The 24474-nt window shown below is 38.1% G+C and overlaps 2 protein-coding genes across 4 annotated transcripts in view; one reads left to right on the forward strand and one right to left on the reverse strand.

Annotated features, from left to right (window-relative positions):
- C25H8orf88 (chromosome 25 C8orf88 homolog) overlaps nucleotides 1-2578 on the forward strand; it is a 32165-nt gene extending 29587 nt beyond the window's left edge. The window contains exon 6 of the mRNA XM_032467634.1: nucleotides 716-2578. Coding sequence (XP_032323525.1) covers nucleotides 716-739 — 24 coding nt within the window. The 3' untranslated portion in view covers nucleotides 740-2578. The remainder of the gene's footprint in view (nucleotides 1-715) is intronic.
- Nucleotides 2579-2695: 117 nt separating this feature from the next.
- NECAB1 (N-terminal EF-hand calcium binding protein 1) overlaps nucleotides 2696-24474 on the reverse strand; it is a 234802-nt gene continuing 213023 nt past the window's right edge. For all 3 annotated transcript variants that reach the window (XM_032467632.1, XM_032467631.1, XM_032467633.1), the window contains 3 exons: nucleotides 19608-19685; nucleotides 18232-18323; nucleotides 2696-4242 (listed from right to left, as the gene is read on the reverse strand). In XM_032467632.1, coding sequence (XP_032323523.1) covers nucleotides 4217-4242; nucleotides 18232-18323; nucleotides 19608-19685 — 196 coding nt within the window. In that variant the 3' untranslated portion in view covers nucleotides 2696-4216. The remainder of the gene's footprint in view (nucleotides 4243-18231; nucleotides 18324-19607; nucleotides 19686-24474) is intronic.

Raw genomic sequence — 24474 nt, forward strand, 5'->3', positions numbered from 1 at the left:
CATGTGAGATACCGGATCCCTCCTGTGTTCTCCACTTGGGGGATTTCTAACCTTTTGGAATCCATAGCTTTTTTTTTTTTTTTTTTTTGTATTTTAATTTATTCAAAGTGCATTTCAACGTTTCTTACCTTGTGGACCTCCAGACAATTCTTTTAAAAATCAAAACATAAACTTAAAAGTTTTCTTTTTAATACCTTGCACACAAGGAATATTTAATGAGGAAGAGTGTCCTGATGGTATTTGAATTTTTCTACCTATTCAGAGACCTGAGGGGCATATAATCATTGGTCTGCAAGGATAAATCTAAACTTCGGTGTCGTATCAAATATAGTCACTTTCTCATCTAGAGGCTTTCCACTTCTAAGCACATTTATTTTATCAGTAAAAGTTTGACATACACATTATTTTGAACAAACTTTATACATCAGAATTGAGTTTACTTTTGTTTTATACATAATATTTTTTAAAAACTAGGTACCACAAAAACAGAACAGGTTTGGAACACAATCTATTTTAAAATGAACTGCATATGTTTTACTAAACACAGAACTGCTTTATTTGACAAATTCCAGCTACCTTAATAGTTTTTGTAGTAACATGCATTTAGATCTGTAAACACTTAGTAGGGTCACAGTATTTGGTTTGATAAACTAATTAGTAAAAGCTGCATTCATTCAAGCTAACTGATAAATTAAGTTTTTCTTCTTTATTACAGGAAAACAACCTAAGTTTTAAGTAGCATTTTAAAAACAAATGTATTTGAAGATAAAGAATTATTCGTTTTCTATTTTGGACACCAGCAAATGAAGTGGATCTAGTAACAATAACTGTCATGGACTGCAACAATTCAATTTACTTTTGATGGTTGAGTATTTAGTTTCTCCTAAAATGAGAAAGATATTTTAAACTATAAAGAATTTTCTAATCAGTTTCAGCTTTGCAGGCAGTTTCCTGCATAAATTGGGAAGTAACACTGGAAAGGAGGAATTTGGTTAGTGAAATGGGAAGACTATGTAATTTGCAAGCTACTTGCAATTTTTTGTTTTTCATCACTTGTAATAATGGAATGGAAATGTAAGGTATAAAGATTCTCAAATATAAAGTATTTGCTACTATGTATATATGATACGTAATTTCTTGTTGCTTTTGAAGTTGCTTTTGTTCTGTTTCCCACTGATTTCATACCAGCACTTGAAAGGATCTTTATAATCTCTCTAGTGGCTTAGAATGATTCAGGTGGTTCAGTGAAGGAGGAAGGAGGGAGAATACTTTAATTGGTACTTCTTCTCAAAGATATGACTGGTCTCTAGGTTTGTGAAAGTTAACAACAGTGTCTAAGATTCTTTTATTTCTAAAGAGGAAAAATTTAGGCATTTGCAAATAATTGAGGTGCATTAAATTTCAATTCTATAATTTCTGATAAGAAGAACATGTATGGATGAAGAATTTGGGGGTTTAAACTTTTAGCTCCTAGAAATTTTATACAAAAATCTGCAGTTCATCACTCTGGATGTTACTCTTGTTTAAAAAAAAAAAAAAAGTCTTCCAGCACAGTGTCAAAAAAAATTGCTACAGAGATAAGTGTAAACTCTCCTAGTTCGATTCTCCCAGATTCTCTCAGATTCCCGGGTCTGTTGGCAAGGCATTCAGGGACATCATTTGGCAGAAAGCTTATCTTAAACTGAATTCTGAACTCCTAAAACCAGTAACTTTTTCTTCGCTGGTCTTGGGGCTTGTTACCCAGGTTCACACTTTAGTCCATGGCAGGTTTGCCATCTTGGTCTTTAGTATACCCCTCTCATTGCTTTGTTCCCCAGAAAAAAGGATTGCTTTTTAAGTAGTGGGAAAAAAAACCTTCATTAATTTATTGGTTACTTTAATCTGAGTTTATACCTAGAGCCCAGTTTTTCCCTTTTGTTTTTGCTCTACTCTTTCCCTTTTTATTATAGGTTCCAGTATTTACATGTGTATGAATGTACACGTACACTCTCACACACATACACAAAAACACATGTGTAATTTATGTAGGAACTGGGGTCATCTCAATTAATGAAGTAATAAAAGAGCTTCGGTCAGAATTACCATATAATTACATTGGTTTGCTTTATTATTTGCCTATTCTCAGTGTCTTTTGACTATAGTTAAAAAATGTGATAGAACCCATTCCAGTTTCAATTAAAGAGCCCTTCCACTTAGCACTGTTACTGAGGGCAGAACCTTTTTAAAGTCATGCTACCATTCTATTTTGGAAACTACCAAGTATCCTAAAGACCTGATACACTTTCTGAATCTGATACTGAAATGGGCTGGCCTGAACAATGTATTGATTGGCTATAATTTGTATTTTTGAAACCATTTATAACCAGCGTTTTCAAGAAGAGTTTGTATGTCAAAATTCCCCGAGGTTTCAAAGTCTTCTGATCCTTTCTTACTGTATGTAATCAGAGTGAGACTGCAAACACTGTTTTATTGTCTGTTTGCCTTTGTACATATGTATAGCTTGTTTGAATAATCATTGTGCATCTCTATTAATGTTGTTCTTTGCCTTGTATATGTAAATTAAAAGAGTTGAGCCAGGTGTTGTTTCATAGTGTTTGTCATCTTTAGAAATGACCAGACACACACACACACACAGACACACACACACACACACAGATGTGTGTGTCTGTATATGTCAGAATTTACTACCTATGTCTAGTAGAAGCTATTAAAATTCTTTATTCAGACTGAGGACTGATGGTATACAAAGGTATTGGTAAAAGTTAAAATTCCATAGATTAGTTTGATAAAATATTTTAGGTCAACTTTTATATTTAAAAAATAAAATGTTAGTTCAAACTTTCTTTCTGAGTTTTCCAACAGTAAAAAAAAAAAAAAATCACCTTATATTTTTTCCTGGAAGACCTGTGATTTCAAAGGAATTTGGACTAGAGAATAATATGGTAACAAATTTCTGTATGCACTGCGTTTTCATTAGCATTTATCAGAATAGAAGAGAGTTTATTAAAAGATTTAATTTATGAGCTTGTACAGCAGAGTATATAGGTACCTACTTTTAGTTGTTCTATTGAAACTAGAAAATAGATGTTTTCTGTCCACTGCATGTTTTGTTATTTCCCTAAAGTTTTGTACTTGTTTTATATTTCTTTCTTGTTCACTTAGGTTAAAATTTTGTTTTAAAAATATTTTGAAATCATTATCTACTGCAAATGTCGATTTTTCATAAGAAAAGTTAGACCTCTGAGTCACATAGCTCTGGATCATGTGCCAAAAACTTTGAACCATATTTTCTCAAAGTAAAACTCTCCTCTTTTCTTGAATGGTTTAACTTACATACATGGAATTATGCTAATAAATGATGTAATGGCGTTACATTAGTAAGTGGTACCCCGTGACAGAACTGTTTCCTTGTGAAAACCAGTTTATAACTTGACAGATGGCTAGAGATGATACTGGTTGTAATTAAGGTTGTTTCATCCTCATGTGTTAACTTTCTTCTTAAGCTTAAACACCTTAAGCTCACAGTTCTAGAGGCCAAAAGTCCCAGAGTGCCAGCAGAGCTGGCTTCCCTTGAGGCCTTTGTCCTTGACTCGCTGTTGGCCACCTTCCTGCTGTGTCCTCATGTGGCCTCTTCTCTGTGCACATGCATCCCTGCTGTCTCTGCGTGTAGGGACACCAGTCATACTGGATCACGTATTAGCTTTTTAAGTAACAAAGTGAGTAGTCACAGGGTCATGAGCTGGAAATGGAGTAGGTATTACTAATGAAGAGAAGATTTCACTTGCAGAATAGCAGATACTTAAAAATCACAAAACACGGATTTAACCTTTATAGTTTATGACAGAACTACAAAAGCTATCCTATGAGATAATACACTAAAAGTTCTCACTTTAAATATTTTTCTTTATCGTAACAGTTTTTTTCCTTTATGTGTAGCCTTTTTCACACATGAGGATTTTGTGACTAAAAGATTTTAGGTTACAATGTAACAACATATCAGCAAATATTGACAATAATTGTGAACTTTGAAAGATGAGCTAAAATTCACATGAAAGATAAAGTTACAAAAGTAATTTAAGAAGAGTGCACATCTAAGGGTAAATATATTCAAACAAAAGTATAGAGCAAATTAAGTACAGGGAATTTTCTAATTCACACTTCATATACGAACACTTGTTTTTCACTTGGAACCATAAAGAAAACGTTTAGGAACATCTTAGTTGTTCAGGATCCACCATGAAGCTGAAAAGAGAAACACAGTCTTTTAAATAATGAAAATAGCTGCCAGGGTTGTTAGTTCAAGTAGCAAATCATTTTTGAAGAGACCATCCTCCCCCACGTTGAGTCTACAGAATTACTTATCTTTCAAGTCGCTGTTTCCTGGCTGAATTGAACTCTCCTATGCCATTGTTAGTTGCACCTTATATCTCTTGTCACTTGGCTGTAGTCTTAACTAAAAATTTTCATTACATATAACAGAGCTTGTTTTGGCAATGAAATGCCCTGAAGATAAAATCATGTTGATGTTGCTTTAATCTACCCAGTTCAGGAAGATTGGGCATAAGCAAATGCATGTGTTTTAAATGGTAATCTTTAGTACATGTATACTGTAAAATTGGGAATGTTCTCCCCAGTAATATGTATTCCAAAGACAAACCTATGGCAAAGAAGTAAGACTGGTGGAATGAGGTGAGAAACAGACAAATGGAAAGGATTAAAATTTGTTTGCAAAGCTGTTTGAATAATACACTAACTGGCAACAGGATCTTTCTTCTGTATCCTCTTTTCCCGCAACCATGGGCCCTTCTCCTTTGCCAAGGGATATTTTGCTTTGCAGACCCGTTCTCGTACTCATTTTGTCCAGGTGTTTTATGATGGCTAGCCTGCCATAATCCAGTATGCCTCATTTAAAAGATTTTTATACTTGAGAGCTCATATTTTGACTTATATTTTTATATGTAGATATAGTCTGGTTTAGTTGCTTTATCTCTAAAGATGTATCTTAGGTAAACCACTTAGGAATCTTAATTTAAAAAGCAATCTTATTAGAAATCATAATTTTTGAGTTAAATTAGTAATACAGACCCACTCATTCTATGTCTCTAACTATACATAATAGCTTTTTCTCTGACTTTTTTATTTTACGTCTAAATATGTGCAGCTAAAATGTTTCAAAGTGTGTTTACTTTTAGCCTTCATAACAATGTAACAAACAAAATGCACAAAACTAGTTATTAAAATATAAGAAGCCATATGGACATTAAAAATATAATATGAATAAGCTCATTTCACCTTTTTGCCCAGGGAGATGTGTCTGCTGTTTGTCCTGGAGGTGAGTCTATTACAGTGATAAAACTTTCACTTTAAAATGGAGTAGGACGGGTGATTTCCAGTCAGGATGGCGGAGTGGTAGGACCAAGAGCTCGCCTCTCCTCGCAACTACAAACCACAACTGACTGCTAAACCACCATCAGAGGAAAAAAAGACCGGAACCTAGCAAAAAAGATTCTCTTCAACTGGAAACATAAAGATAGGGAACCACAGCGGGATGGTAGGAGGGGTGTGCCTGCAATATAGTCTGGCCCCATTCCCCCAGCTGGGCGACCCACAAGCGAAAGAATAAGTCACAGAGGCCCTCCCACAGGAGTAAGAGCTCTGAGCCCCACATCAGGCTCCTCAGCCCAGGGCTCCAGCATTGAGGGGAGGAGACTCCAGGACATCTGGTTTTGAAGGCCAGTGGGGCTTAACTCCAGGAGCCCCACAGGACTAGGGGAAGCAAAGACTTCATTCTCTTGGAAAGTGCACACACAATCTCACATGCACCAGGTCCAAGGGCAGAGGCAGTGACTTCATAGGAACCTAGGCCAGACCTGCCTGCTGGTTTTGGAAGGTCTCCTGGGATGGCAGGGGCTGGCGCAGCTCACCTAGGGGACATAAAAGGTGGTGGCAGACATTCCGAGAGTGTTCATCTACATCAGCTTTCCTGGAGGCTGACATCTTGACTGGATCATCAGCACCAAGACCTAGCTCCATCTAATAGCCTGTAGGCTTGAGGGCTGGGAAACCTCAGGTCAAAAAACAATACTGGATGAGAATGCTGACCCACACATCAGCAGACTTCCTGAGCCCACAGCTGCCTCTAGACACGGCCCTACCCACCAGAGGTCCAGGACCAAGCCTGACCCAGCAGTAGGCAGGCACCAACTCCTGCCAGGAAATCCACATAAGCCTCTAGTCCAGCCTCATCCACCAGGGGGCAGATACCAGAAATAAGGAAGTAACAATCCCAAAGCCTGTAGAAGGAGACCACAAACACAGTCCAGACTCTACACTGGGACCGGCTGGACCTTGGCCCTGGGTGACAAGAGAGGAATGTACTGCTGGGACACACAGGATGTTGCCGACAGAGGGCCATTTCTCCAAGGATGAGAAATGTAACTAACCTACCTAAAAATACAAATAGAAAGATAGAGTATATGAGGCGGCAGAGGAATATCTTCCAAGCCAAGGCACATGATAAAATCCCAGAAGAAGAAATAAGTGATGAGGAGATAGGCCATTTATCTGAAAAAGAGCTTAGCGTAATTATGGCAAAGATGTTCAGAGAACTCAAGAGGAGTATCGATGCACAGAGTGAAGTTTTTAGCAAAGAGTTGAAGAATATATTCTTAACTCTGTTAAAGAATAAAATTACTGAAATGAGTAACACTTAAAGGAACCAAGAATAGACTAAATGAAGCAGAAGAACAGATCAGTGAATAGAAGACAGGTTAGTGGAAATCACTACTGCAGAACAGAAAAAAGAATGAAAAGAAATGAAGACAGTTTAGGAGAACTCTGGGACAACATGAAGCACAGTAATATTCACATTACAGGGGTCCCAGAAAAGAGAAGAGAGAGAAAGGACCTGAGAAAAATTTTGAAGAGATAATCACTGAAAACCTCCTCAACTTGGGAAAGGAAACAGTCATCGAAGTCCAGGAAGCACAAAGAGTTCCACACAGGATCAACCCAAAGAAGAATACACCAAGCCATGTACTAATCAAATTGACAAAAATTAAGGATAAGGAAAAAATATTAAAATCAGCAAAAGAAAAGCAACAATAACATACAAGGGAGCTCCCATAAGGTTATCAGCTGATTTTTCAGCAGAAAGTCTACAGGCCAGAAGAGAGTAGCAAGATATATTTAAAGTGATGAAAGGGAAAAGCCTACAACCAAGAATACTCTATTCAGCAAGACTCTCATTCAGATTTGATGGAGAAATCAGAAGTTGCACAGATAAACAAAAGCTAAAAGAATTCAGCACCACCAAATCAGCTTTACAACAAATGTTAAAGGAACTTCTCTAGTCATCAAACCGTAAGAAAAGAAAACAAAAAGAAGAAACAGAAAAAAAAAAAAAAAAAAAAGACCTACAAAAACAAACCTAAAACAATTTTTTAAATGGCAATAGGAACATGTGTTTCAATAATTACCTTAAATATAAACGATCAAACACTCCAACCAAAAGACACAGATTGGCTGAATGGATACAAAAACAAGACCCATATATATGCTGTCTACTAGAGACCCACTTCAGAGCTAGAGAGACACATGGAGGCTGAAAGTAAGGGGGTGGAAAAAGATTCCATGCAAACGGAAACCAAAAGAAAGCTGGAGTAGCAATACTTGTATCAGACAAAATAGATTTTCAAATAAAGACTGTTACAAGAGACAAGAACACCACATAATGCTTAGGAAGTCAATTCAAGAGACTACAACAATTGTACATATATATACACACCAACACAGGAGCACCTCAATATATAAGGGAATTGTTAACAGACATAAAAGGAGAAACTGACAATAACGCAATAATATTGGAGGACCTTAACACCCTACTTACATCAATGGACAGATCATATAGACAGAAAAGCAGTAAGGAAATACAGCCCCTAAATAACACCTGAGACCAGATGGACTTAATTGATATCTACAGAGCATTCCACCAAAAAGCAACAGAATACACATTCTTCTCAAGTGCATGTGGAACATTCTCCAGAACTGACCACATGCTGGCCCACAAAGCTAGCCTCAGTAAATTTAAGAAAATTGAAATTGTACCAAGCATCTTTTTCAACCACAGTGCTATAAGGTTAGAATTCAACTACAGGAAAAAAAAACTGCAGAAACTGCAAATATGTGGAAGCTAAACAATGTTCTACCAAACAACCAATGAATCACTGAAGAAATCAAAGAGGAAATTAAAAAATACTTTGAGTCCACAAACTATAAATGCTGGAGAGGGTTTAGAGAAAAGGGAACCCTCCTACACTGCTGGGAATATAGCTTGGTGCAGCCATTATGGAAAACAGTATGGAGATTCCTCAAAAAGCTAAAAATAGACTTACCATATGATCCAGCAATCCCACTTCTGGGTATATATCCAGAAGGAACTCTAATGCAGAAAGATACATGCACCCCAATGTTCATAGCAGCACTATTTACAATAGCCAAGACATGGAACCAACCTAAATGTCCATGGACAGATGACTGGATAAACAAGTTGTGGTATATTTATTCAATGGAATACTACTCTGTCATAAAAAAGAATGAAATAATGCCATTTGCAGCAACGTGGATGGACCTAGAGATCATCATTCTAAGTGAAGTAAGCCAGAAAGAGAAAGAAAAATACTACATGATATCACTCATACGTGAAATCTAAAAAAAAAAAAAGACACTGTAAACTCATCTACAAAACAAAAACAGACTTGCAGACTTAGTAATCATTTTTTTGGTTACTGGGGAAAGGGGGTGGGTGGGTGGGGATAAATTCAGGAGTTTGAGATTTACAAATGTTAGCCACTATATATAAAAATAATTTTTTTGAAGTTTCTTTTGTAAAGCACAGGGAACTGTATTCAATACCTTGTAATAAACTTTAGTGGAAAAAAATGAAAATGACTATATATATGTATATATGTATATGCATGACTGGGACATTTTGCTGTACACCAGAGACTGATACATTGTAATTGACTGTACTTCAATTAAAAAAAGAAGAAAATACAATTTGTTCCTTTGTAAAACAAAACAAACAAACAAAACATACTTCAAGACAAATGAAAATGGAAACACAATGATCCAAAACCTCTAGGATGCAGCAAAAGCAGTTCTCAAAGGGAAGTTTACGGCAATGCATGCCTACCTCAGGAAACAAAAAATCTTAAGTAAACAACTAACCTTATACCTAAAGCAGCTAAAGAAAGAACAAAACCCAAATTTAGTAGAAGAAAAGAAATCATAAAGATTAGAGCAGAAATAAATGAAATAAAGACTAAAAAAAATAGAAAAGATCAATGAAACTAAAAGCTGGTTCTTTGGAGATAAACAAAATTGATAAACATTTAGTCAGACTCATCAAGAAAAAAAGAGAGAGGGCTCAACTTAATAAAATCAGAAATGAAAAAGAAGTTACAACTGACACCACAGAAATACAAGGGATCATAAGAGGCTACTATGAGCAACTATATGCCAATAAAAAGGACAATGTAGAAGAAATGGACAATTTTTTAGAAAGGTACAATTTGCTGAGACCAAAGGAAGAAATAGACAATATGAATAGACCAGTATCAGGAATTGAATCAGTAATTTTAAAACTCCCAACAAAAGTCCAGGACCAGATGGCTTCATAGGTGAATTCTACAAAGCATTTAGAGAAGAGCTAACACCTACCCTTTTGAAACTATTTCAAAAAATTGCATAGGAAGGAACTCTTCCAAACTCATTCCATGAGGCCATCATCACCCTGATACTAAAACCAGACAAAGATATCACACACAAAAAATTATAGGCCAATATCACTTATGAATATAGATGCAAAAATCCTCAACAAAATACTAGCAAATCGACTCCAACAATGCATTAAAAGGATCATACACCATGATCAAGTGGGATTTATCCCAAAGATATAGGGATTTTTCATTATCCACTAATCAATCAATATGATACACCACATTAACAAGCTGAAGAATAAAAAAACCATATGATCATCTCAATAGATGCAGGAAAAGCTTTTGATAAAATTCAACATCCATTTATGATAAAAAGTCTTCATTTATGAGAACACACCTAAATATAATAAAGACCATATGTGACAAACCCACAACTAAGATCATACTTAACAGGGAAAAGCTGAAAGCATTTACTCTAAGATCAGGGACAAGACAAGGATGCCCACTCTCACCACTTTTATTCAACATAGTTTTGGAAGTCCTAGCTATAGCAATCAGAGAAGAAAAAGAAAGAAACGGAATCCAAATTGGAAAGAACTAACACTGTCACAGTTTGCAGATGACATACTATATAAAGAAAACCCTAAAGAAGCAGTCAGAAAACTACTAGAACTCATAATGAATTTGGTAAAGTTGCAGGATACAAAATTAATAAACAGAAATCAGTTGCATTTCTATACTCTAACAATGAAATAGGAGAAAAATAAACTAAGGAAACAATACCATCGCAGCAAAAAGAATAAAAAACCTAGGAATAAACCTACCCAAGGAGGCAGAAGACCTATACTCTAAAAACTAGAAGATACTGATGAAAGAAATTGAAGATGATATAAACAAATGGAAAGATACAGTGTTCTTGCATTGGAAAAATCAGTATTGTTAAAATGGCCGTACTACCCAAGGCAATATACAGATTCAATGTAATCCCTATCAAATCATCAATCACATTTTTCACAGAGCTAGAACAAAAAATGTTAAAATTTGTATGGAAACACAAAAGACCCCGAATAGCCAAAACAACCTTGAAAAAGAAGAATAGAGCTGGGGGAGTCATGCTCCCTGACTTCAGACTATACTACAAAACTACAGTCATCAAATCAGTACGGTACTGGCACAAAATAAGACACATAGATCAATGGAACAGGATAGAAAGTCCAGAAATAAAGCCATCCCCTTATGGTCAATTAATCTATGACAAAGGAGGCAAAAATGGGCAATGGAGAAAAGACAGCCTCTTCAATAAGTGGTGCTGGGAAAACTGGACAGCTACCTATAAAAGACTGGAATTTAACATTTTCTAACACCATATAAAAAAATAAATTCAAAATGGATTAAAAATTTAAATATAAAACCAGGTACTACAAAACTCCTAAAGAGAAACATAGATAGAACACACTCGGACATAAATCACAGCAATATATTTTTTGAACCAGCTCCTGGAGTAATGGAAATACTAGCAAAAATAAACAAACAGGATCTAATTAAACCTAAAAGCTTTTGCACAGCTAAGGATACCATCAACAAAATGAAAAGACAACATACAGAATGGGAGAAAATATTTGCAAATGACGTGACTGACAAGGGACTAATTTCCAAAATATACAAACAGCTCATACACCTTAATATCAAAACACACACACACACACACACACACACACATACACACACACACACAAAAGTGGGCAAAAGACTTAAACAGACATCTCTCCAAAGAAGACATACAGATAGCCAACAAGCATATGAGAAGATCCTCAACATCACTAATTGTTAGAGAAATGCAAATAAAAACTACAACGAGAAATGACCTCACACCAGTCAGATTGGCCATCATTAAAGTGTCCACAAACAATAAATGCTGGGGAGGGTATGGAGAAAAAAGAACCCTCCTACACTGTTGGTGGGAATGAAAATTGATACAGCCACTATGGAGGACAGTATGGACGTTAACTAAAAAACTAAAAATAGACTTACCATATGATCCAGCAATCCTACTTCTGGGCATATACACGGAGAAAAATATAATTGAAAAAGATACATGCACCCCAAAGTTCATAGCAGCAGTATTTACAATAGTCAAAACATGGAAACAACCCAAATGTCCATCAACAGATGACTGGATAAAGAAGATGTGGTATATATACACGATGGAATACTACTCAACCATAAAAAAGAATAAAATAATGCCAATTGCAGCAACATGGATGGACCTGGAGATGGTCGTTCTAAGTGAAGTAAGTTGGAAAGAGAAAGAAAAATACCATACAATATCACTTATATGTGGAATCTAATAAAAAGGACACAAGTGAACTAATTATAATTTAGATGATTGATTTCTTAAATATGTGTAAGCACATTTGACTGTCCCTTATGATTGGATTACTGCATTCTGTTGATTATTATTTTGTGGTTGGCTTTATTCATTTGATAACTATGTAAGTTTAAAAAGCTAAAGCTCTAAACTGTTCTTAGAAACAATGAACAGTATATATATGTAAAGTTAAAGAAAAGAAATATCCAGAATAGATAAATTCAAAGAGAATGCATGTTGGTGGTTATCAGGGGCTAGGAGGAGGGTGCCAGTAGATGGAAAGTGCTTAATGTGTAAGAGGTTTTATTTTGGGTGATGGGAACGTTTTGGAACTAGATAGAAATGGTGTTTGCACAACATTGTGAATGTACTGAATGTCAATGAATTGTTCATTTTAAAATGGTTAATTTCTAGATTATGAGTTTCACCTCAGTAAATTATTTAAATAAACAATTAAATGCCAAATAAATAAATAAATAAAATGATGTAGGGTGCCCCAATAGATGTTAAAAATCTTCTTTGAATTAGGTTTTAAAAATTGTGTCAGAATCAAGCCTAACTTTTCTTTTTACTCTATCAAATTCCAGTGATCATTGCTGAAATTAGATGTGATATAAAATTAATGCAAAATAGGGTAGCAATTAAAAGGGATTAAATTGTATTGAATTTAAACTCTGAGAACAAGAATTGATCCCATTTTATTTGTGTTCAATTTTTCTCTCTAAATTAGAAATGCGCTGAGAGAGAAACAGTAATATAATGCATGTACCAATGACACTAATAGTGAATAGAAAGTTAATCCCAGATGATGAAGTAAAGTTGGACCAGAAAATCTATCAGGTAAGTATAAATGTCCTATTCTTGCTATGACATTTTTTCCTAACTCATTAGCCTCCTTTTCTGTGTTCTTTTTATACTATATTCTGGTTCAAGTGTTTTCTGTCCTGGAAAGATTCAAGACAACACTAAGAACAAGCTCCCTTCTTTCTACGTTGTTGAACCAGTGGTTTCAAGATGGGGAGAGTTAAAAATGAATATGATGTAACACACAAAAATTACAAGTAACAGGACTTCTTGGGAGGAGAGAAGCAAGATGGCGGAGTAGAAGGATGCTCGTGGCTCACCCTCTCCCACAAATACACCAAAACTCACATCTGCGGACCCACTCAGCCAACCAGAGCACCTGCTTAACTCCAACAGAACATCACCCTCTTCGAAAGACAATGACGCCAAAAACCTGGTAGGAGAAAAGGAAAAAAGACAGAAGAAAAAGCAGAACAGTGCAGGACCGGTCCCGTGGGGAGGGAGCAGCAAAGGAGGAATAGCGCTCATTTGCTGAATCTCCTCCTCTCCAGCGGAGAGGCCAGCGGGACAGAGGGGGAGCCTCCAAGGCTCACATATGCCCTGAACACCCCTTGACTGACAGAACTAAGTTAAATGGGTACAAAGGGTCCCCGTGACACCCAGCCCGAGACGCGAGCCAGCTGCTGGGGCTGGGCCAGGCTGCCTGAGCCGGGTGGAGGATGGACACGGCTGTGCTTAGGCACCCCCAAGGGACTGCAGGGGGCTGTGTGCCGTGGCTGGGAGGGGATACGGAGCAGAACCACCTCAGTCCCCCATAAATTGTGAAAAAAGCAAAGCAACACAGCTGGTGTGCCCTGGGGGGAGGGGCACAGTAGCCTTTGTCTCCTCAGACCCACCCGCCACTACTGGTACTTCTTGCGAGAACCGAGGCGGATGCAGCCACAGCCGCCACCTCCTCCTGTGCGAGCGCCTGGGCAGGGGTGGGGCCTGAATCCACACCTGGAGCTCCTCAACCTCCTAGGCAGGACTGAGACTTGTTTACAGCCCAAGGCAGATAGGAACTTTCTACCCCGGCACCTCAGAGAACTCGTGCCACCAAGACAAACAAGGAGTTGAGATTTGGCACAGAGCAGGGGTGGGGCTGTTCCACCGTCTTCCCTGAGCCCGCGTACGGAGCGCCGACCCAGGGTGGAGCGGGCAGCTGCACAGAGCAGCAGAGCGACTGGCCCCGGGAGAGGGTGGGCGGCCACCCACCTTGCCGGCAGGAACGCAGCACCTGACTGCGGTGCTGGGAGGGGGTGCTATCTGACCACCTGCCTCACCCGAGCACAGTATCTGACTGCAGCATCAGGAGGGGGAGTGATCCACCCACTCACCAGCCACAGTGCCAGAGAGGTATGAGCAATATGAAGAAGCAGAGGAACCACTCCCAATTAAAAGATCAAGAGAAATCCCCTGAAAGCACGATCAAAGAAACAGACATTGATGGCCTACTAGATCAAGATTTCAAAAAAGGAGCGATCAAAGTACTGAAGGAACTAGAAGAAATAGTGTTTAGAGATATAAAATATGTCAAAAATGAAATAGAAGCTATAAAGAAGAACCAAGTAGAATTAGTAAACTCATTTGCTGAGATGAGAGCTGACCTAAAGGCTGTACAAAGCAGGCCAGATAATGCAGAGGAACGAATAAGTGACCTAGAAGACAGGACAACAGAAAGCACCCAATCAGAACAGCTGAGAGAAAAACAAATAAAAAACAATGAAAACAATATAAGGGACCTATGGGATAACATAAAACATGCCAATCTACACATAATAGGGGTTTCAGAAGGGGAAGAAAGAACAAAGGGGATTGAAAGGTATTTGAAGAAATCATGACTGAAAACTTCCCAAACTTAAGGAATCAGATATCCAAGTACAGGAGGCTCAGAGGGTCCCAAACAGGAAGAACCCAAACAGACCCACATCAAGACATATCATAATCAAGATGGCCAGAGTCAAGAATAAAGAAATGATTCTAAAGGCAGCAAGAGAAAAACAAAGGGTGAGTTACAAGGGAACCCCCATAAGGCTCTCAGCTGATTTCTCTACACAAACACTACAGGCCAGAAGGGATGGCAAGATATATTCAAAGTCCTGAATGGAAAAAAGATGCAGCCTAGGATACTCTATCCAGCAAGGCTTTCCTTTAGAATAGAAGGAGAGATAAAGAACTTCACAGACAAGCAAAAATTAAAAGAGTTTAGCAACACTAAACCCATGCTAAAAGAAATACTGACAGATCTACTCTAAATAGGAAAGAAGCAGGATGCAACAAAAATGAGAAACACATAACTGGAAAGGTGATAACTACCATGAATTCCAAATAGGATAAACACAAAACTGTAAAAGAAGGCATCTAAATCATTAAGAGTGGGAGAGGGAAGCAAGGAAAGCCACTGTGGAAAACAGTATGGAGATTCCTCAAAAGACTAGGAATAGACTTACCGTGCGACCAAGGAATCCCACTCCTGGGCATATATCCAGAAGAAACCCTACTTCAAAAAGACACCTGCAGCCCCATGTTCATAGCAGCACTGTTTACAATAGCCAAGACATGGAAACAGCCTAAATGTCCATCAACAGATGACTAGATAAAGAAAAGGTAGTATATTTATACAATGGAATACTATTCAGCCACAAAAACTGGCAACATAATGCCATTTGCAGCAACATGATGTTCCCGGAGAATGTCATTCTAACAGAAGTAAGCCAGAAAGAGAAAGAAAAATACCATATGTGATCATTCATATGTGGAATCTAAAAAAAAAAAAAAAAACCATAAATACAAAACAGAAACAGACTCATAGACATAGAATACAAACTTGTGGTTGCCAAGGGGGCAGGTAGTGGGAAGGGATAGACTGGGATTTTAAAATGTAGAATACATAAACAAGATTATACTGTATAGCACAGGGAAATATATATAAGATCTTGTGGTAGCTCACAGCAAAAAAAAAGTGACAATGAATATATGTTTGTTCATATATAACTGAAAAATTGTGCTCTACACTGGAATTTGACACAGCATTGTAAAATGACTATTACTCAATAAAAAAATGTTTAAAAAAAAGGACTTCTTGGGAAATTCGTGATGGACTATCAGTGCAATTATGATGATTTCAAAGTCCTTATTCACTCCTTCATTTAGAAATATCTGGTTCCTTGTGCCATACACTGTACTAATACCGCACTGGGGAAGGGGATGTGGAGATAAGATGTAGCTCTTGCTTTCCTGCATTCTACACACAGAAGTTGTAGTAGTCATATTTACAGAAGTTATTTGAACTAGATCTGGTTCTTTTTGTCTCATTTATAACAGACTCTTGAAGTCTGGAAAATAGTTAAGCTAAAGCCTCTTTTGGATAAATTTAAGGCAGTCGCTGAAGTCTGTTCCTTAACAGCCTTTGCAATCACCCTCACCTGCAGCCTTCCTGAAGCTATGGTGCATCCTAATTTAAACTGGATGAGTCAAATTGTTAATCCTGAGAAATTTCAACCATTTTCTTGGCTTTCTTACTTGAGGGCTAAATCTGAGAAATGCAGGAAGAGAGACTGTAAAAGTCTACCATCTCCAGGCCAGATAAACCTGTCCTTGAGCTCTAGAGTGAATACAAGTAAAGCTCCAGCTGGAACTGTCAGTCAGCCAACCTGAATGCATCCACACCTGATCTCCCCCATCTCCTCTTCTAGCTTTCATTCCAGAATTTACTTTTTCACTTTCCATTTATTACCCTACCCACGTCAAAATCTACCGTCCTTTAAAGTTCCGACCATTTTGTTAAAACTTCTCTTGTCAAATCCAGTTTTCAGTCCATTCGCTTCGGTCACCCTGTACTACATCGGCCCCCTGAGGAGCACTGCACCTTGCATGTTACTCCTCTTTTGGCTTCCTTGATGCTCTACTGCATTCTCCTATCTCTGACCGGTTCCCCTCAGTCTCCACAACCTTTTAAATAAAGGCATTTCCACAGGCTTCTGTTAGATATTTTCTTCTTACCTACGAACGTTCTCACCAGTCCCAGGCTCCAACCATCATCTTGCTGCAGCTAACTCTGAAAATTTTATCTGCCAGGGAGCTATCTGGGTATCTTCCAGGTTCAGGTACTTCTTTTTCCTGGCCTAGATTATTGCAATTCCTTTCCTCTCTTTCACCTTTTTCCCTCCTGCCACAGTTACTACTGAATAGAGCATTCACTATCCTGTGACTCTCAAACATCTTTAATGACTCCGTGTTGCTGTAAGAAGAAAGTTCAAACTCCTCATTATGACATTTTCAATTCTCACTTCCTGCTCTCTTCTCTCTCTGCACATGTACCATATACAAGTTTTATGCTTTAGTCGTATCTTTGCACCAATTAGCCTAGTATATTTCACATATCTTGCATTTGTTCCTGTTTACAATTTACCTGCATCTAAGTACCCTTCTTCTCCATCCTGATTTGTCCAAATCTCATCTTTTAAGCTCAAGGATTATATCTTCATTAAAAATAGTTAAAGAGGCCATCACTCCTCTAAATTCATGTAGTACATTATTTCTCTACTGGGTAACTACTACGTTATGTCCTGAGTTTGATTTTTTTTTTTCTGCAAACATTTGTCTTTCCTACTAGACAGAAAGCATTTTTATGGGTAGGGACTTCAGTTTTACTTTGTACCCTCCCCAACCCCCAACACAATGCTTGTTCAAAATCAGAGCTCAATCAGTGCAAGTAAGCAGGCTAGGCACCCAGTACCCCCAGTGTCCAGTGCTCATTAACACTCAGTAAAAATATGTCTAATTGATAATTGAATGGATGGGTAGATGAACAAATGAATTTTGGTTCTCAATTATCTTAAATAAGCTTTGGCTAGGCCAGGCTTCTTAGACAATTTCAGTTCAAATTTGTCTTTCCCTCCTCTTTTTTCCCAATTACAAAAAAACATTTTAACTATTACAATATTTCTAACATAATTCTAATCTCCAGTCTATGGGTCACCTATTCCAAATTCAATATACTGTGATATAGTAAAGCATTTGAATACTTTTTGAAAATGTTATGATTTGTACTTCAAGTTTGTTAAAATTTTGAAGAGGACCAACGAATGACTAATAAAGCCAGGAGTACAAACAGGGTCAACTAAGGACTAAAGGCAATAGAAAAAATATATACCTTATTTCCTCCCCCGTCTCTCAAATTTTGATATATATAAAGAAATAGTAGAGAGCACCATTGATAAAATTGAGAACATACTGTCTTTTTAAAAGAGAAAGGGAATACGAAAGCACACAGAAGAACTGTGAGCCCAGAAGAATTACCAGGAACTAGCATAGTAGATGTGAGTTCTGGAGTTTCCAAGAAATCCACGTTGCTTCTTTGGAATGTCTTGCTGTAATTCGTCTGAAGGTGGCTGTGTAAAAAAGTAGAGGTGAAGGCTTTACAATTTTTTGCAATCTTCTTAAGCAGAGTGTAATTAAGTTCAAATTCAGTCAAGGTGGCAGGGTTTTGGATTCAGTGCCTGAATAAAGGCTCCTTTTCATGGTTATTTCACCTTAAAAAAGACTCAGGAGTAATTTAACAACTGTCATCATAAATTTTTTTATGAAGTTTTTTTAAATAGGAGAGCATTAATTCTCTACAGAAGATAAAAACAAAAGGAGATAATTACAATTGCAGAAAAAGTTTAAACAGAAGAATATCCTGGCTGTCAGGATGTTTGAAGAATAGGACAGCTAAGAAGAGGAACTCTAGATTTTCCATCACTAGAGAATAAAAAGAAAAAAAATCATCTAAAATACAGGCCTGGAAGGACAAAGTAAATTTCCTTTAAAGATCCCTTTTGTGCCTGAAATTCTGTTGCTGTCATTATGCATTATATCAAAAGCACTTAAAATAGCCACAGAAATAAAACTTTTAAGGTGAAATATGTGTCAACTAAGTTACCAGGTATTAGTTCCATTACCATAATTTAACACCCAGAATTTGGACTTATTGGAGATCTATGATCTCTGTGCCATTTAAAGCCAACTAGAACTATTCATAGAATCTCAGAATAGCAAATATTTCCTTCATCCTATTTTTCTACTTATATATTTGTTACTAGTGATTATTTTAATTTCAAAGAAGTTGATTTTTTAAAATTTTATCGAGGAACAACTGACAAATATATATATATATATATATATATATATGTTCAAAGTAGAGTGATGACAAGAGAAATTGATTTTTTTTAATCTTTTCCAAACAATGTCGTTTCCCTTTTATTGGCAGTAAAGACATTTCAAAAAGCTGCTAAGCAGTGATGATCTTAACCATTATATATAGTGTTATTGTAAAATAAAAACCACAGAGCTTATGAAAAATTAGGAAGTAAAAATTTTTCCATCCTTCCTTTTCTGCATCCTTTGTCTCCCAGCCCTGTACACTTTGGACACTTGTGATCTGTATCTAAATCTGTTTGCCTGAAACCATATGGTAACACTTAGAGTGGGATCATTATCAAAAGTGTTTGTGCTTCAGAAGGAAAGTGGTTTCTAATCCATGAAGAGTGGGAGTTAAGAAAATGACCAAATGGGACAGTGTTTAAGGTGAGATAAACGGAATGGAGTTTTTTCTACACGTCCTAAAATTATGTCATGTATATTGCTACCTCCCTGGCTAAAAGAAAAAGAACAAAAAGCTGTTCATAACTTACCTATTCCACACACTACTATTCTCCCAGAACTCATAAATCATGTAGCGAGATTCATTTGAAAGCTTCTGTATAGAAATACTGAAATGGAAAACAAAAGGCAAAATTAACCATGGGAAATGAAATACAAGAAGTAAATGAATATTTCTAATCATCTCTATTGTGGTTTGAAATAATCTTCTTCATTAGTATAGGAAAAACATATGGTTCCCACATGAAAACCAACGTTTTGTCAAGAATTGATTAGTATGTCTGGTTTGGCATCATAAAGATTGTATCAGTATTATAAATATCACAAAAATAACTTTTAAAAAATTCATTCATATATCCTTTCATTCAAGATGTGTTGAGTTCTGTTTTTGCCGGAGTTCAGAGAAATGTGAGTGCATTCCACCTTCTTTGCCCTCAAACGTAGCTCTTTGGATCAGTCCCATCAACCTCCAAGGGTCTTGAGAAATTCTTGCCCTTACCCTCTACCTCTGGATTGACAGCTTTTGTTTGGGGTCCTGCTGCAAGCTGTTCGAGTCACCTGGACCACACGGCTGCTGAACATCTAACTCCTGGTTTGCCAGTGCCCGACGTTGGTCCTTCTTTCTCTTTTAACACTCATACCTCTCAACTCTCTCTGTGTCCAGATCAAGTCTGAGTCCATATTCTGGCCACAGTTTTTTTTTTTAAATTGCTTTTCCAATTTAGGGAAAGACGAATTTTTTCCTTCCAGCCTTTTAGACTAGCCTGACAGTGGCTATGTTTTGGAGGAGTGAAGAGAGGGTGGGTGGTTGAAAAGACAAGTTGAATTGAAGACTGGATTTAATCCCATAGCAATGATGGGATACTAAGGGTGTTTAAAGCAGGGAGCATCTCATGATTAAAGCTGGATTTTAAAAGAGCCCTCCGATGGCAGTGTCAGTAGCCAATGGAGAACAGTTATACAAACAGGAAGAAAAGCTGGAAAGGTAGTGAAATTAGCTTCGGTGAGAGATGACGAAGCTCCAAATCAAGGTCAAAAGAAAGGAAGAGTGGATGGACTCATACACTTAAGGGAAGAGTAAGAGACAAATATAAAGATGCCTTTAAAAAATTAATTCCACAAGTCCGGTTTGTTCACCTAATGTTTCACAATATATTTAGATTACAGATCAAAGTGGAAAGTTAGAAAAACAATACGGGTATTGATTTAATAGAGAGCAAAGAACATACCAGTGAAACAGCCAAGTTCAGTGCAGATTTAGGGTTTACCTAAGTGTGACCAGCAGGTGGTGGTAACTACACAGAAGTGTTAATACTTATTTTTTTTTTAGCTCTTTGCCTGTGAAGAGTTTGGTGTTTTTCATCAAGCTTAGGTCAATTAAGGTGTGATGGAGCAAATACTATTACTAGCCAATTTCAGATTTTCTGGGGGAATGGTTTATACCATAATCAAAGGAATTTAATATAAAGTGAAATCAGAAAATTTCTAATCCCAGGAGTTCATAGATGGGCTTTGCCCGGGGGTGGGGGGGGGGGCAGGGTGGGGAGTGTTCCTTGAAATCCCAGAAACGAGCAGCAAGTCAGTGTGCATAGGTACCTTTTCCTGGGAAGGGAGTCTGCAGTCCTCATCACAGTCTTAAAGGGTCTGTAATCTCTTAAGTGCAATCTGACAATGTAATGGACAAATTTCAGCCCATGACTATTTTTTTTTAGAATAAAGTTTAAAACACTCAGCCTAGCATTTCCAGCTCTTTATGAACTGCCTCCTACAAACTAATTCATTTGTATTACTTATTACATTAAAAAAAATCTCTTATCCTGCTATCTCAACCTTCCTTTTCCAGACTAGCCACAAGAAATTCACAAAAGTTTAGCCTGATGCTCAAGTTCTGAAGGACCGAGGAAGCTATCACAGTGATAAGGTGGTGGTTTGGTATGGCTACACAGACCTGCCTTCATCTACCACGCATTAGAGCTTTGTCACCTTGGACCCTCTGCCTAACCTTTTTCCTCACCTATAAAAATGGCGATAATAATAGTAGTAGGAGGATTAACTAAGATGTTACACGTAGGATGCTTTGCCCAATACTTGGTATTGTGTGTGTGTTTAACTGTTGACTTAATAGCAAAAAAGAAAGCAGCACTTCCATTGGGTAAGTAGTTATGAAAGCTAAGCCTTAATGGTGTCAAAGTGGAGAAGCATGACAGAAATAAAAGGAGCAGAAGGAGAAAGAAACTGCGGGAAAAAGACATATCTTTGAAAACAAAGAGAAGCAGCAAGCCGATAGTAATGATGATAACCATTATTACATTCATTTACATCCTAATAACAATGGTGATGGCTGCTAAGATGAATCGCTCTGTTCCAGGCCCTGGTCTAAGCATTTCCCATGGAGTAAGTCATTTTATTTCCTCTGGGGGTCATATGGCAGATACTGTCTGTTGCCTCCCCAACTATGCAGCTGTTGCCTCCCTCTTTCTCACTGAACCCCGCCATTGTTCAGTTTGCCATATACCCTATGTACCAACCAGCACTGGGCTGAGACAGTCCTCACAACCCCCTCTCTGCTGGATGTCTGTTTCCTAACCCTCCCTGGTGCTGGGAATGGCCATGTGACTTGAGCTGGGCCAATGAAATGCCAAGGGAAGTGTGCTGAGAAGCAAGGACCTCTGGGAACCTTTGCATCCTTAGGCTCAGATGTGAGAGGACGGCTTGCTGGGGGTGCCCCCTTCTGCTCCTCCCTGACTGTAGGCCGCCTGGTCAAGAGCCAAGTGGCAGAGGTGAAAGAAAGAACAGTGCAGATTTTGACTCAGGGCTGCGAGTGAAAATGCTAACCGGAATTGCTCTCCAGCCTGGGTGCTTTCAATTAAGGGCAAACCTGACCAATACACAGCAGTGACGTTTAAAGACATTGCTATTTGAGACTGTGCACTACAGATAATAATACATATGCAATGATTACCCTGAGACAGTGAGAAAAGGTGACGAAATTTTTAGAAATTTCAGTCACTAGTATTTCCGTTAAAAAGGCTTAGGACTTGAATGATTGGCCTTCAATTATTTACAAACTTAGAATTACATGACCCACCTCTGGGCTGTCGCTGTGTGACTCTATGAACCTTAAACGCCCTCGGTCTTCCTCCTCAGTGTATTCACACTTCCTGCAGCACTCAGAACTCATGGCTAAAGCAAGACGTCTCAGGACTTCTTTGGCTGAGCCGTCCCGGGATACAGTCGCTAAAAGCTTCATCCCTGAGCTCCAGTAGACCTTCAGCATTCCCAGGAGCCAGGAAGTGTCAGTGAAACAGCTTCCAGGGGACAAGGATGTGGTTCCCGAACAGCTGGGGTTGAAGATCTTACCTAAAGCCACTTGGCTTATAAGGGAAAGGACCCCCTCTTCCTCTTGGCTTCCTCTGTTCCCCACGCGTCCTGCCTTAGCTCACAGAGCCTAAACCCCGGCGTAAAAGGCACAGCAGAAGGGATAGTCCCCACACTTCTCCACCAAGCTCCAGCCACTCATTTGTTTAATCCATATAAAAATGCTGATAAATTAATGGTTCAGTGTGCCACAGGGTACCGTTAGTTCTTACGAGCATTTCTTTGGCCAACGTACAACTCCCAGGGTTGATTCTTACAATGTGATTCCACATTCATGTTCTGTAGGCCCTGGACATGGAGGTTAGAACAAGTACAAATTCTAGAGTTTGGTAGCTGAGAGTGATTCAGAAAGCATTTTATTCTACTTAACAGCTGAGAACTTTTGGGCCGAGAACATGGCTGTAATTGCTCATGAATGAGTATCCGGCTTTCCCAACCGGATTCTAAGATCCTTAGAAGAAGAAACTATTCTCATCTTGTCTGGAGTCAAGCATGTTCTGAGAATACACTGTGTACATCACATATACTCAGTAGGCATCTTCCCATGCCAAATGCAGGGATTAATAAGCCTTCATGACTACAAAATGTGCAAAAAGGGTAATCAAACAATGTGTGCATGTGTGTTGCACATGCATCACACAATTGCTCTGTTTGGGTTTTTCACTAACATCTCATTTCAAAATTCAGCCGACTGACTGACAAAAGCCCCGTCAGCCCCCCAAACCCCTGAGTCTCCTAGTCAAATACCTGGAGGGCACAAGCCTCACTAATTCAGTGGCTTGAATTTAAGAAAGTAAGATCTTGTCATTGGAACAGAAAGGATCTTGGGATCTTGTCTATTCTTCACCTGGGTAACCACAGAAAGCCCAGGGAACTCTGATTCAAGGGTGACCGAATATGGGCAAGAAAGATTAATTGTGGGTTCTGGAGTCAGACAAACTCGGGCAAGTTGTTTAACCCGTCTGAGCCTATTTCCCCCTGAGCTAGATGGAATACACATCTCAGGCGACTGCAGTGAAGACTAAACGAGAAAATGAATACAGAATGCCTAATCTCATAAATCCTCAATTTCTACTTTATTTTATGGCAGCATTTCCTCTCGATGGTGAGGCTGAGCCAAACACTGTGGGAGAAGGAGAAACTGCAAAACTCTGGTAATTCACAGACCTTTGTTTTATCAGCCAAGCCTCTGGCAATCAGGCTGAGTGCATTAGAGCCTGACGGAGGGCAGGAGTGGCCCATTTTAGGGTTCATGAATTAACGCAGATAGAAAATTGTATTTGACTAACTAGTACAACTGAATTTAGACAGACACACCGGCGTGACATGTATTCCACAGTTTTCCATTTGTGTGTGGTGATTCTCTGATGCTTATTTCATCTGATAAAGTCTACTTTTTGATAATTTCAGTGAAAGAAAGCTGAGAAGATCAGCAATAAGAAGTGAGTGGAGAGCTGTTAAGAAACAAACCAGTCTTGCAAAAGGAAAAGGAGAGTCTTAGAGTCTCGATTTATCTTAACA

Source organism: Camelus ferus, chromosome 25, assembly GCF_009834535.1.
Source record: "Camelus ferus isolate YT-003-E chromosome 25, BCGSAC_Cfer_1.0, whole genome shotgun sequence".
Lineage (NCBI taxonomy): Eukaryota > Metazoa > Chordata > Mammalia > Artiodactyla > Camelidae > Camelus > Camelus ferus.